General features: G+C 35.6%; 1 protein-coding gene across 1 annotated transcript in view; it reads left to right on the forward strand.

Annotated features, from left to right (window-relative positions):
* LOC114358236 (putative ferric-chelate reductase 1 homolog) overlaps positions 1 to 15,228 on the forward strand; it is a 49,818-nt gene that overhangs the window by 26,926 nt on the left and 7,664 nt on the right. The window contains exons 2-5 of the mRNA XM_028312128.1: positions 6,246 to 6,346; positions 9,322 to 9,504; positions 9,576 to 9,607; positions 14,989 to 15,145. Of these exons, the coding sequence (XP_028167929.1) occupies positions 6,257 to 6,346; positions 9,322 to 9,504; positions 9,576 to 9,607; positions 14,989 to 15,145 (462 nt within the window). The 5' untranslated portion in view covers positions 6,246 to 6,256. The remainder of the gene's footprint in view (positions 1 to 6,245; positions 6,347 to 9,321; positions 9,505 to 9,575; positions 9,608 to 14,988; positions 15,146 to 15,228) is intronic.

The following is a 15,228-nucleotide window of genomic DNA, read 5'->3' on the forward strand; positions in this document are numbered from 1 at the left end:
TTTGTTCCAGGGGAAAGTTAAACTGTCATTGGACCCGCAACGAAATTAATCGGAAGAACATAGGAGGAGTTCGAAGTTAAGGTTCGACTTTCCTTTTCGAAAAGTCTGTGTAGAAAGCATAGGTATACCTATCCCCGAATTTAACTGACATTTTAATATTAACAAAATTCATCAATTTAGACTTTTGAAGCACTCTTACACGTCGCAATCCTACCAATGCTTCGGAATAATGCTGGAAAGTAGAGACTTTAAACTCAGTCACTAAAATTAAAACTGACTAAAAAAATAAATAATAAAGAATACCTAAAGCAGTTACGTTTTTACAGAACTCTAATAGAATTTTTAAGTTCAGTGCCAGAAAATATTAAAAAAAAAACTCGTAAATAGTAGTTACGATATTGATGCAGTTCAGTTGTAGCGCTTAGTTTGAAAGATAATGCACGAGAAAAGTCACAGGAAACCCCTGATATCTGTGAGAATGTTGTTATAATCAAGTTTACAACGTTATACATAGGTTCATTAATGTGTATAGTGTATAATGTGTAAACAAACGAGACGATAGTTTAACAATGAAGCTAAACAATTATTTTGTCGTTAGGATGATGCATTGACTAGTTACCAAGTAGATGTGATGTGATTAACTTCATAATAAGTTTTTTTTTAATTTGTGTTGAGCGGCTATTCTAGTTCAATAAAGTCCTAGTATCACTGCGACCGTTACCGATCTATTGTGATCGCCGCTGTTTTCCTTACAGTTCGCCTCCGAGTCCTGCATCCATTAGGAAGTGCAGTATCTTTTGGGGGGCGATATGTTTTACATCTTGTGGGCTTAGAATGTGTTTGCCCAGGTGTAAGCTCCGCTTGCGCATTACACAATAAATAGGTATATAAGTACTTAACTACTATCTATTCTTTGATTCAGAAACAGTATCTGCAGGGTTTGAAAGAGAGATTTAGATAACGTCAAACAATTTTGATTATGTTATAAATCCTTGGTGTAATAAAAAATTAAAAATCCTAAAGGTCCATTATTTTGTCCAGCAGTGGACGTCATTTGGCTGAAACGAATGAATTTATTGTTTTTCTTGTCACTTTCATTTTTTCATTTTCACCATTTCAGGCGATGCCGCAAAGTGTATTATTTAGCCAAGTTTTCGGTGCAATGCCTTCAGTGATTTTCACTGATTTTCATTGTGCCTACTGCCCGTTCGCGCTAAGTTTGCCGGTCCGTGGAATGCGCGTCCCTTTCTCCAACCGCGATTATACGCAAATAATTAGTGATTAAACGCAATTGAGTGTTTTATTTTACGCAAATACACAATTTTTATCAATATTAATAAATAAAAAATATTTCCAATTTAGTTTGCTAAAGTTATATGTAGACGCATTCCTTCGAGTGACGTCATATCGCCAGCGGCAAACTTATCGCAAACGGATAGTAGTGGTGACATAATTGACGTATCATAATAATATGTCCACTGACAAATAACTAGATACTTTGTCGAAAACACGCCAAAAAACTCGTCACAAAGTAACACTATAAAATACAGTTTCACAAACCGCACACTTCCTTAAGCTTTGGCATTGGGCTGTTTTAGGAAACGTTAATGACATTGGCACACTATATCCGTTTAGTATAGTTATTATAATAATGCATAAACTAGCTTAATGATGCATAATTTAACTAAACTTGGGGGTTTTCCCAGCTGTAAATATTGTATTAATCCTTTTAGAAATGAGGTAAAAAATCGTACCTTGAACTGTTCCTTCTTTGCTGAATATTTCAGAACTGGCTAAATATTTTGAAACTTTTATTAATAAAGGCGCACTTACTTATTTATCATTAATAATTTTCATAATAGCAGCATACGAAACATGCATCGTAATTATGTATATTCACCCTGTAAGGATATAGCTACTAAGTACATACATACTTACATAAAAACATATTTGTTCATCGCTTATTTTTCAGAATTGGCTAAATATTGTGAAACTTTTTCGAATTAGGGGCTCTAACATGGACATTGAGCTGGTTTCTTCCCTTTATTTTTTAAAAATGGCTAAAGATTGTGAAAGCCTCATTAAAAAAAAGCGACTCTTACCTACATGGAATTAATTTACTAAGTGCCGATAAGAAATACCGGCAAGGTCAATCAGCAAAACCGAAAAACAATTTGCAATTGAGTGCCTTAACTCCGTGAAAATACCAACTATCTTTCTCTGGATCAATTGATTTGCAATTTAGTGCCTTAATTCTGTGAAATACCTATCTTTCTCTGTATTAATTGAATGTAAACGCGGATATAGTCTACCGATAAATCTTACAATACCAACAATACATTCCTTGTTGAGTCACACCACCATAGTCCCTTCACTCGTTGACCTTACTTCCGTACAGTTTAATAGCTCTATCTGTCTTACTCTAACACGTTTTTGCGACATATCTCTGTCATTATCTAATGTTATGGCAAGATATTATTTATCAATGTTAAAGTAACATTTTATGGGTATGAAAACAGGTGGTATATACAAGGTGTCCTTGAATAAAAGATCAAAGCGTGAAGAAGGAGTAGGTACTATACTTGAGAACAGATCCCAAACTTTTAAAATTGATTAATTCTATAGTCTGAAAAGTTGTGATTGTAAATTGATAATTCTATGTCAAGCGACATGGTCAATAGTCATGAAAATGCTTAATGCACGAAAGTTACTGAAAAAAACTTCTATTTGGTACAGTGATTTTATCAAAACGTTCAGAAATAATATAAAGAACATTCTTAAAACTCGTAACTTTCGGGAAAAGAATGAGCCCCATTATCCTTCAGTTAGATTTACGGGGATACCCCCTACAGTTATGTAAATTTCGACCTTACCGACCCCTCAAAGGCTTTCGACACTATCAATCAACGACAAAATTAAGGTCAGTTGTCGGAAATGTAAAATTCTTAGCGCTTGTCTCTATATCCTGTACATAATACGTATGCTGACTCAGATTAATGGTTATGGCGAAAATAATAGAAACATTGTTAATAACTTCCACAAGGGTCAAATTTGGGGCCTATTTTATTGCTTATTAAATTATTACAAAAATTCTGATTGTTAATTGTAATTTTATGACTATGTGAGTCTCTTAATATAAAATAAGTAGGGTGATTATATTAGCGAACAAACAAAATTGATATGACTCATTCATTTTAGCTAAAGTAGATGACTATTCAACTAGTTTCTGGTTCAATTTTGGATTAAGATCTCTATATGTTTTTCAAGGCTGATCGTAACTGAATAATTTAGATACCTGGTAAGTCCTGGTGGCTAGTACTCACAAAAGCACAAAGACGTAACATATTGACATCGACACTATCCTTAATCAACATGGAATTAGAGTGACTATTTTACTATTTTTGGTCGGCCGTTTGGTGTAGTGGTTCAGAACGGACTACTATGCCGAGAGGTCCCGGGTTCGATTCCCGGCCGGGCAGAAACTGAAATGATGAATTTTAATTTCTGTGACGGGTGTGACTATGTATAATATTTATGTATTTAAAAAAAAAGTATATAAGTAGTATATATTCCGTTAAGCTAGCACTCATAACACAAGCATTAAGTTGCTTACTTTGGGGCTAGCTGGCGCTGTGTGAAATTGTCCAAAGATTTAGAATAATTTTCATTGACGCATAATACTATAGGTGTACCAGAATCTCATGGCAAATGGGGAAAATAAACTTTGTTGAGTGCAATACTGGGGAAATTGGATTAAACGATCTTGATACAGTTTAATTTTTAGTTATGACTAATATTAATGAACATGAAGTACATGAAGAATGTTGTTATACATCGGATTTTTAACATAGGAACATGTCTTGAAAAATAAGTAAACCGTATATTACTGTAAATAATAATTTTATTAAGTATCATACTTATAACTTATTACTTCATTCAGAACTAGAAAACGATTCTAAGAACTCCACTTGCATTTCTTGTTCTTCAAATAGATGATCAAGTTAAAGAGGTATTAATATAATATAAATCGCTTTTTCAGCATTTCAATTACTCAAACTTGTTTGATGAAATCTTTTTCAATTTTCTTTACATGGTCATAACATTTTCACCATTCCTCTGCACCAATGCATGAAATACACCTGAAAACCCCGATAAAGCAGCTATTAGGTAAGAATAATATAAAAATAAACATAACCCTCCTTCTGACTAAACTAAATGTAGGTAGTTAAGTATCAAAACATTTCACTCCAACTTACTGTCAACTCAACGACGCGCATTAAAATCAAAGATTGACTTTGAATTATGCCTTATTTTACAATACACTATGAAAACAATTACAATATGACTTGCTTGAGTTTTTTCGTCTTTTTCACAAAAATAACAAATTGGCATGAAGAGATTACAAAATTTCTGCAGTGGCTGACAGATCTCTTGATTTACTTTGACAGGTGACATTAAAGCCATAGACAATGGCCATATGAAAAACACACTTTTCCAATATTTTTGTTTGCCATGAGATTCTGGTACACCTATAGCTATAGAGGCTGTAACACTTGATGTGCTGTCAAGTATATAGTTTTTATATTGAGCATTCAGCTTACTTACACAGCAGTTTACTTGACGATCGGTCATGGCTTTTGCGTGTTGGCTATCGGTAGATATTATCACTTTTTTACAACAACAACTATGCCACTATCGATGGCTCCTACGTATACTGGCGTAAGTGAAAAAAGTAAATTTTACAGGAGAGCCATTTTAGTGGCCAGAACCATATTTTTGGGTCATATCTTCTGACCTACTAAAACGAATTTAATGAAATTTCACATTTAGCTTTAACATGTAATGCTTTTGCTACTGCTGTTATTATTTTTTATATTTTTCTTATATATTTTGAGATTTTACGCATTGCCCTTTTACGTCGGCATATTTCTATAATTTCATGTATATTGTTCAACGTAAAGAGACTTAAATGACAACGTAAATATAATATTTTAAGCGATTACTCTCTTTATTTATGCATGTAATTATTTTAATTGTTATCATGTGCTATATTAATAATAAATCAGTTAGAAAAAGTTGTTTAATGTATCGTTATTACGTTTTAACGCAAATACGCCCATATACTGTGCTCGAGATTTAGTTAGGTCTTTTAACATAATGTGTCATATTTTTAAAAATTATAAATAACTTGAAAAAATCGAACTGCCTAAGGCGGGAATTAACCCACAATGCCTTTAGGCAGTTCGATTTTTTCAAGTTATTTATAATTTTCAAATTAGTTTGAGATGCGACTCTTAACGCTAAAAATTAAATAACTATATAATGTGTCAAAATTTATAAATAAAACAATTTGCTAAATATTTTCATGGCTTTATTTAAGATTTGCATTATAAAAAATATATATTTATGTAAGCAACTACTCGTATAGATTGACGAATCGTATGATTGGGCTTTATACGTGGCGTAATTTTGCACATACGCCTATTTGCCTACAATTTTATTTTGTATCTAATGGAAAAAAAATTTTTTTTTCTTACTGACGTTATAGATTAGAGCAAAATGAAATCATTCCTTAAATAATTGGAAAAAGGCGTAAGCGGCAGTTTCGCCTTTATACGTAGGAGCCATCGCTATGGGAAAAACCCGCCAAGAATGTACAGTCGACGGCACATCAAGCTTAGTTTATTTCGAACTTATAATCTAAAGACTAAAGTTTATAATCAATTGGGGTGGATAATTTGAGGTAGGTTTGTAGGTATTAATTGGGGAATCCGTTATTCCGCACCTTATTTTGCTTTGAATAGAAACTGTTTTAGCTGAATGATTAACTAAACTGTTAAACCTGTTAAATGACCAATTTAATAAAAGTTCTTCTCTACAAGGAAAATCGACCACAAAATCACCTAACGAGCCTTACCCTTAAAACAAGAACAAGTTTCTACAGTTATTTTTCTTTTACAAAAGTCATTCCACTGATTCTAAAAATGAAGTGATTTTCTTCAAGGAATGTGATTCTCTCCCAACCTATGTTTTGCCATAATTCTTGCAAGTTGGATGCCTTTGGAGCTTGAAGCTCATCCTCATGATTTACAATCAACGATGATCATCGTGAAGAAAATCTTTAGGATACCTCTCAGCCAACTTCCCTTTAAGTATTCGATTTGTTTCCGTAGATGTAAAGGACCTCCCACACCCTCTACGGAGTAAAAAACATTGAACTAACATAACGTTTCGTATCTTTGCAGGTCACACAACCATGTTGCCCAGGAAAAGAAGTACGATACTCCTGACTCTACTGGTCCTCATCAGGTCATCCGAGCAGTATAGCTCAGGAGCTCCCGCTGGGGTAAGCTATATTTACTTTATTAAACTTAAAACAAGGAGTGCTGGCACTTCAGGGGGCGTAGTGTGAGTTTAAGCACCCTCCTAGACAAAACGCACTTTTTGATCGAATCGAAAATCGAATCCGTCAAAACTCCATACAAAAAAGAGGCTTTTCGACCACTTTTCGACTGGTTTGCGATTATAATTTGCACTTTGTCTAGACCCCCCGTTTAAGTCAAACGCATTCGATGTCGACTGCGTAAAAAAGTGACATTAAGGGTGAGTTGCACCACCTAACTTTGACCGTAACTATGACGATAACCGGTGTTTTTTGTATGGAGTTTGACAGATTTTAGACGTTTGTCAAAGTTAAACAAAGATGGTGCAAGTGTGCAACCCACCCTAAATGTATGACGAGTTGTACAGCGTCCCTAGGGAGTAGGGACGACATATTATTTTGATGTTAAACTCACACTAAGCCCTCAGATTAAACTTTTATGTTGCAAGTCACTCCTTTTATTGCGGTTTCCCTATAAACGTCCGTTCCGAATCCATGAATATAGGCTCGGAGTTCTCCCGGAGAAATCGGAACTTTAAAAATAGTTCTACGACTGTTGAATACTTCGGACCATATTTTCAATTATTTTTATCGCACATGGCCAAAATACTAACATACAATAATTTACAACAAGAGCCACTGTGCTTAGCTTGTTGCTCGTCTCCTATATCATACCTTTCACTCTGTATGAGTAAAAGCTCGACGAATAGTATAATTTTTATCCTATCTTATAAATTAGTATAAATAACAATCAGCGCCTTTACAGTATAATATACCAGTTGTAGAACAATATTAATTATCTTAGTATACAACGATTTTACCCTTTTCATAATTAACAATGACATCAGGTTTTCCTTCTCGAGGTAAATATTAATATGGACTATTGTATTCTGTATCTTATTCTTATAATTTGCATCCGATATCCATTTGGCATCATTTTAGAATCTTTTTTCCTCAATAAAGTTGTCAAAGGCAGTAGTTTTAATACACATGTTTATAAGCAAAGTAAAATTGTTTAAAAACAAACATGTTTTGATCAAAATACCAGGTCAAAATGTAAGTATACGTTGTTTGGTAGTTAGTTTGTTAATTTTATTTTTATCAACAAAAAAATAAGAAACTGGTGTTTACGCATTGGTCTAATGGACCACCAACACTATTCTGAGACTAATTTTCTTTGACGATGGAATCGATATTGCGATTTTTGTTTCACACCTACATAATTATTTTTATTACCTACATTCGTGTCAGTTTTACACAGAAATCGCTTCACAGAGCTAAGTACTTAATTAGGTAAGAACAGTCAGCCTTATACCACAGAATAAGTAATAGTACAGGTACAGAAGGATTACTCCGCAAGACGATTTAAATAAATGCGAGTCTTGCTACGACGTGATACAGTGGAATTCAGCTCGCACAGCACACGTACCTACAAGTTTATTCACCTACAAGTTTTGTCTCTTTCTATCGCGTGCCTCTGAACTCTTCTTACGCTGTTAGGGTTGCTGTCTAGTGAAAAAATAATTAATCTACTTATTTGTAATGAGGTACTATCGGGGACTCTTCCGCCTGACCACTTTGTAGAAATTTTAGCGTAAGCGCATCGCTCCGGTCACGTGCTCACCCCGTCTCTAATTGGTTACGCATTTTACTATATTTTTACTACGACCAATAAGAGACAATCAGGGCTTAGGTTGCAATACGAAATACCATTGTGCACTTTATTGTCATAGGGTTAAGGTTTAAAACGAAATGTTTCTTTTTCTTCAATCTTTCTTAGTTTTAGGCTGAGTTGCACCATCTAACTTTGACCGTAACTCAGTGGCGGCGTAGCATGGGTTGGCACCCGAAACGAACAAAAGGCGTTTTATATTTGTACAGTCGCGGAATGAAAAGGTTCGTCACCTTAGTGTCGGTTTTCGCTTGCACTAGGTACAGTAAGAGTCAAACCTGCCAACATAACAGTGCAAGAAACAGTGCTGCTAACATTTAAATAAATATGACGTTTGCTAACGAATAAGGTTTTGCTTGTTAATTTTTCTATCCCATCAGTGCAATGCAATGATGACATTGACCAATTGACAATAGTTTTATTTTTATTTTATAAGAAATAATAATGGCAGGTTGAACCAACAAGAAGGTTTTAGTTTATCAATCATAATAATCTTCTTGACAAGATAAATCGTCAAACAACTTTGATCTGAATAATTTTGAACTTTACTGACGAATAGTTAAAGATTATTTTCTCTAACTCGAGATTATTCTGTAACATAGTTTCAAAAGGTAATATGTACTCGCGATTCGTTGAAGGAATCAATTTGAAAACTGACGAACCTTTTCATTCCGTGACTGTACTAACTAGTTAAATACTGTCCGTGGTGTATGTCTTTTCTTTAAAGCTACTTAAACCTTTGTTTTGTCACCTGTCATCCTCTTTGCACTGGAGGGAGGGAAGTCGAACCATAACTTCAAACTCCTATGTTCTTCTGATTAATTTCGTCGCGGGTCCAATGACAGTTTAACATTCTCCCGGGACAAACTTGACCTTCACTGGTTGGGTTTTTATTGGCGGTAGCTGTACTGGCTACACAGGAGTTGCAGCGGTGGGAACGAGAGGTGGGAATAATCCCGTGACAGGTTTATAATAACCTTGGCGTGACGGCAGAGTATAATACATTTGTCACCAACCCCTACTCTTCCCGCGGGTGTCGTAAGAGGCGACTTAGGGACTGCATATCAAACAGAGAACGGGCAGCAGCGCTCTCTGAAAAACATCAATCTTTTAAACTGCGATATCCTCTACCCACCTGCCAAGCGTGGGGATTATGGCAAAACCCTCCACTATAGAGAGGAGGCTCGTAGTCCAGCAGTGGACTGTAAATGGCTGTTGATGATGATGATGATGAGGTTAAATAATAAAGTCTAATTTCAATTTCCAGGCGTGCAATGACCAGATGCCCCGACACGCGTCCATCCAGGCGCAGTCGACACCCCCTCCGTATGTCATCGGGCCGTCATCGTCGCAGGTCCGTCAAGGGGACTCCTTGAATGTCACGGTTGGCAGCCCTGCTGGTGCGCCAACGCCTATTGGAGGGTTTATACTGCAGGCCAGGTCTATACAGGTGAGTTGTTAATTTATCAAGGTGTTGCTAAAAATGAGCTAAAGAGTTCTTAATAGATTTTTAATCCACAGTTTCCCTTGCCATGTATCTCTCCTCTTGGAAAGTGAAGATCAGGCCGAAGATTTGCTTTTTGTGTCAAATAAAGTTTTTCTTATCTTAATATAAGGTGGAAGCGAGCTTCACCCTCGTCAACCTAAGCCCAACAAAACCAAGCAGAAAATTTTACTCCCTCTGGGAATCGAACTGGGACTAAAGGTTTAGGTTAGGTAGTTCCGAATAAAAATTACTGGCACCTAAACTGGTGATTGAATGTTTATTTTGCATTGCTGATGGTGCATCACTTGGAAATCTAGTCCCCTTAGGCTTCTTTTGTTTGAATCTGGTTAGTTCGTATAAAAAAAAGAAACGGTGCAGAAGCGTAAAATCAAAACAAATATTTATTAACAGTTATTTGTAGTCTGCATCAGTCTCGCTTTCTTTGAGCACTGCGTGTGTAAAATCACCAATTACCATTCGAATGGATCGTTCGGGTGGAAACAAACACATCTTTAAACAAGCATGACGGCAAATAAAACCTATTTGCTGCGAACGCGATTCTCAATAATTCTACTACAGCAGAACCTTTAGAGAAAGAAAGTAACGATAAAGTAGAAAGTGAAAAAGTATGAGTATCCAAATTTAATTTACTATGAGTCCTTTCTTAACTTCCAGTCGATTATCGTAATAAGTACTAAGATAATGAAATTACAAATATCCAAGCACCTAATATGATGACCTTAGTGTAAGCATAGCTGGGCATTAACTCGTTAATCCGTTAATCGTTAATTAACGAAGTTAACATTTCTATTAACGGATTAACTTTTAAGTTAACTTTAAAAAATGTTAACGGACTCGTTAACTTCCGTTAAATTATCCTAAGTCCGTTAATCGTTAATCTGGTACCTACTATTTACCAAAAAGATACAGCAGGCACGCTGAAAAACGCTAGAAAAACGCGTTCTGATAAGTACGTTCGGGCTTCCAGAACCCAAAAAACAACAGTTTTTGTAACCAGATCACTATAACGTCACTTGTTAGTATGTGTGGGACAACTCTTGCAACTGAATTTAAGACCAGTTTTCCTGAACCGATTGAGCTGAAATTTGGTATATCTACTTATGTAAGTACTATGACAATTCAATGTTATGATACCATTGAGCTGGTCTGATGATGGAGTCATGAGGTGGCCATAGGAACTCCTAAATGAAACGGCGGCATCGCATCGAATTTGGGTTCGTTGGATTTTTCTTATCGAGCACTTTAGTACTAGATGATGTCCAGGGTCCTGATGATGGATGGAATTCCTAAACGAAACGGTGGAAAATTATCGAGTTTGGGTTTGCTGGATTTGTCTTTTCGAGCACTTTGGTGCTAAATTGTATTGTAATTGAACCAAGGCTCTGAGATTGAGATACTACTAAACAATTATAATAATTAAAAAACTTTTTTAAAAACAAGCTTTTATTCTGAAATGCAGTTGTACTAAAACGAAAAATAATTTCGAAAGCTTGTAGCGCAAATATATAAAAGAGGAATAAATTCCATGCGCGATACAAGCTTTCGAAATTATTTACCCCGCAGGATTTTGGGGTTACCTACCGATTCGAAGATTGAAAGACAATCGCACCCCCCCACCCACAACCCCCCCTCCCCCGTATCATGACATAGACCGCAGATTTGCCATGCAGATGCGCCAGTGAGAACTAATCTGCGCGACTTGTGTCACCCCCTGATGCTTGGCACCCGGGGCGGACCGCCCCCACCTAGGGATGTTCCGATACCACCTAAGTATCGATACCTACTCATTTCGATAATACTCAAATCTTTTTTCGATACTACTTAAATAAGTACTCCTAAAGTATCGATACTTACTGATATCGATACTTTTTGGAACTTTTATTTTGTTTTATTATTTTGAGGGTGCTATCAATGAACGTTGAAGGACAATAATTTAAACAAAATTGAGAAGAAAACATCTCTTTCATCTCAATCAGCTTTCGGCTCGGGCTCGGCGCGTCTTTCCGTTCTATACATGGCCAGAACGCACCCATAGGAAACTGCTCGTGTATATTTTGGAGTGCTCCTTTGTAAATCTGTTCCTACAAACTATACACGAATTTTGCGTACTGGCTGTGTATAGTTCGCATTGTGGATGCTTGAGGCTTCGATCCAAACTATACTACACTACTTACACTTGACATAAATAATATTATGAATTTAGTTTGATTTTGATGTAGTACCTAAAATATGGAATTCTATTTAAAGTGAAATGTATTTCATGTAACACATAATTATTTTACTGAATCAATATGAAACTATTTTTTTAACACTTGTAAGTAGTTTTTAACCAACTTAAAAAAAAGGTTTTCAATTCGATATTTCTGTATGTACGTTACCGCAACTTTCAATATTTTTTTTTTGTTCGATAGGGTATACTCTTGAGGTGGTCCCATTGTCACCAAGTCAGGGTCTGATAATGGGATCCTAGGAATCGAGGGCAACCCTCAAATTTTATAGGGACGTATATCATTTTTCATGTTTTATCTTAAGTCCTGAAAATCATCATCTCATATTGATGAGCTTCACTTATATTTACCACTTTTTATAAAATTAATTATGCAGAAACCACAGCAGAGAAGAACACTTAGATTATTGTCTGTCATTCGTTGCACTGGTCTGGCCTTTCGAAAGAGCGCATGTCACAAATCAATTGAAATCCAACCTTATCAAAAGGCAATATGATTTAAAGCTAAAATCTCGTTTTACTTACATTATTGTACTGCTACTCATCACTAGGTGACACTAAACACATGATTCAGTGTATACAACATCTAATGCAAAGTAATAAGGACCATAGTTGAAAATCACTGGGCAAATTACAAATTCCGAAGTAATAATTCCGCTACTCTACAGTAGATGTCACTAAAAATTTAATAGATTAAATTGATTATCTATTGCAAATGATTTAAGGTTCATAATTCAATGATCTCGGCGATAGAATGAATGTTGGGGTAATACACTTTATAAAAGGAGTATCGATATTTTACAAATACTATTTTGTTTGCTATTTTAGATAAGTATTGAGCTCTGTCTAAAAGAGTTTTCCATTTCCTTTAAAATTATGTTAAATAATAGGCCTGAAATTATTACTGCAATTTAATTGTCTGGATCTACGTATGGTCGAAAAATCGTTTGCAAGTTTTGAAAATTTACATTTATACGTACAAACGAATAGTGAAAGTTAAATAAAAGCTATTAATAAAAAACTTAACATAAAAAAGTTCAACGTAATAGGAAATGATTTGAATATATTTATAAGACACAAAAATTGAACTAGGAAAATTTATCTTTTAAGTCTGTCGTTACATTCTGAATTCTTATTCCTCGCTCATTTTGCTACTGCACCATAATAATTAAAATACATCACTTTATCGATAATTTGACGGGATCTACTTTAGGACATCCCTGGCTGAGTAGCGTAGCGAACGAAGCAGAAGTAAAAAAAAATTACATGCTTATCAAATTTTTTAAGATAGTCTATTTCTAGTGAGTTAAGAGAAGATTATTTTTTAAACGTGTGTGTAACACACTATTTGTCGTGCTTCCTTTACTAATTTTAATAAAACAATAAATTTATTATGTTCATTTATTTTTTACATTTATTTTATTTTATTACTACCTACTTATATTTATTTTAAACTTGTATGCACATAAAACAGTGTACATAAGGCGGACTTAATGCCTTTCGGCATTTTTAACTAAAAACCCTCTATCAAAATAACGGCACGTGCCGAAAGATGATTCAGTGTTTAAAGAAGATACGCGGATATTAATTACCATGTAATAGAAAGAGAGGTCAATAAATCAAAATGTCGAATAATACAACTACATACTCACATATTGTAATAGCGCACTCATTCCAACATTTTACGTCACGCATGATCAGTCCGTATGCGTACTGGCTATGTATATTACGGAATACGATCATTTACCTACGTCACTACAAACTATACACGGGTTTTTGCGTACTGGCAGTGTATAGTTTGGAGGAGCTTAGTAAAAAAAGTATATTCCAAACTATACTCGATTAGTTTCACACCCTTGCGTTCTGGCTATGTATAGATTGGAAAGACGCGGGCTCGGCTGAAGTCAGACGAATTCGTCTGGCCCAGCGCGAGGCAACGCGTCACTCACGCCGCAACTCGGTAACCGATTAAAGCTAATTAGCTGACTGTTTTTGCTCTCTCAGTTCTGTATGATGTTGATTCTGTTTTCGGTTGTTTTGCTGATTCGATTCGATACCAAGTATTTTTGTTTCGATACCGATTATGTATCGCAAAATTATGATTCGATACAATAAATACTTGGTATCGAATCAAAAGTATCGAGTACCTACTCGTATTTATTAGTATCGGAATATCCCTACCCCCACCGCCCCGTTTGTATCAGAGCGTCGATGTGACGTCACGGCCACTAGGTGCGCAGTTAACTCGACCAGGTTTTAAGGCCCAAATCGAAATCTCAAACACACTTATGCCCGTTTTCACCATCAATCCCTAATTTTTAAGTAACCCCTATGGACATTACTATTATGAAAGCAATAAACTTATTAAGTATTGAAACAAAATTTCTGTTGTGTGTTAGGGGTCACTTCAAAATTAGGAATTGATGGTGAAAACGCGCATTAGGTACCTATATTTAGGTAAGTAGGTACGTGGTTTCTAAAAGGGAAGGTATTTAGCGAGTTGGCCTTTCTCTAATTGCAATCGGCCAGCAATGGTCGAAATACTCGAATCGCAATTTAGATAGAATCCCCAGACAGAATGCATGTTTTTGTATAATTAGTCGCCAATCTGGTTAGGCCATTACATGAATTGAAATTGGTACTACTGTTCTATTCCTAAATAAATAAATGAAGCTCGTTTAATCACTCGTCATGGGGCACACTGAAAACCAGCGTCGTGGCCTCCCTCACCGGGGGCCACGGCATATGCTGAGTGGGGTCCCATTGCGATGGGCATCGCTGTGCGACAGGGTGGCACTGCTTAGTTTACTTGCTCATTCATTGTATGTTTTAAATGTTTTATGTCACCTCTGTCTTATTTGCTTTTTTTTTTTAATTTTACCTCTTTTGTCTTTTGTGATGTCCATGGCAATAAATGTTTCTTTCTTTCTTTTCTTTCTTTATTTAATTAAGTCCGCCACTGTACAGTTGTATGTGCAAAAGTGTAAATAAATAAAAATAAATAAATTGTCCGAAAGGAAGTAGAATTTAGGGCTTCACATGAATTTAGTGTTTTTACATAGAAAGGTTTGCAATAATAACACTTCTTACTCGTACATCTACTGCTACTCAGTCAAAATTAAACTACAGTAAAATATTCTCACTCAAAATACTCGTATGATCAGCAAAGACATTTTATTAAAAGAACTAAAACTTTCCAGAGCAACTGTAGCTCAAAGCTACGCGACGTTCTGGAAGAACGTGGAATCCAAAGTGGTGGAGGTGGTGAACCGTAACACTGTGATCACCACCACGTCACCAGCCCCTACTTCTCAGTCGACCACTCAAGCCGCGCCACCCGTGATCATGGAGAGCAGGGTAAGGACCATAGAGATAAAGAGAGATGCCAACTAATGCACTGAGTCCGAAACTCAGTGTCGCATTAGAAATTCACACACACA

Source organism: Ostrinia furnacalis, unplaced genomic scaffold (genome assembly GCF_004193835.3).
Source record: "Ostrinia furnacalis isolate ACB-3 unplaced genomic scaffold, ASM419383v2 OfSCF3798, whole genome shotgun sequence".
NCBI classification, from domain to species: domain Eukaryota; kingdom Metazoa; phylum Arthropoda; class Insecta; order Lepidoptera; family Crambidae; genus Ostrinia; species Ostrinia furnacalis.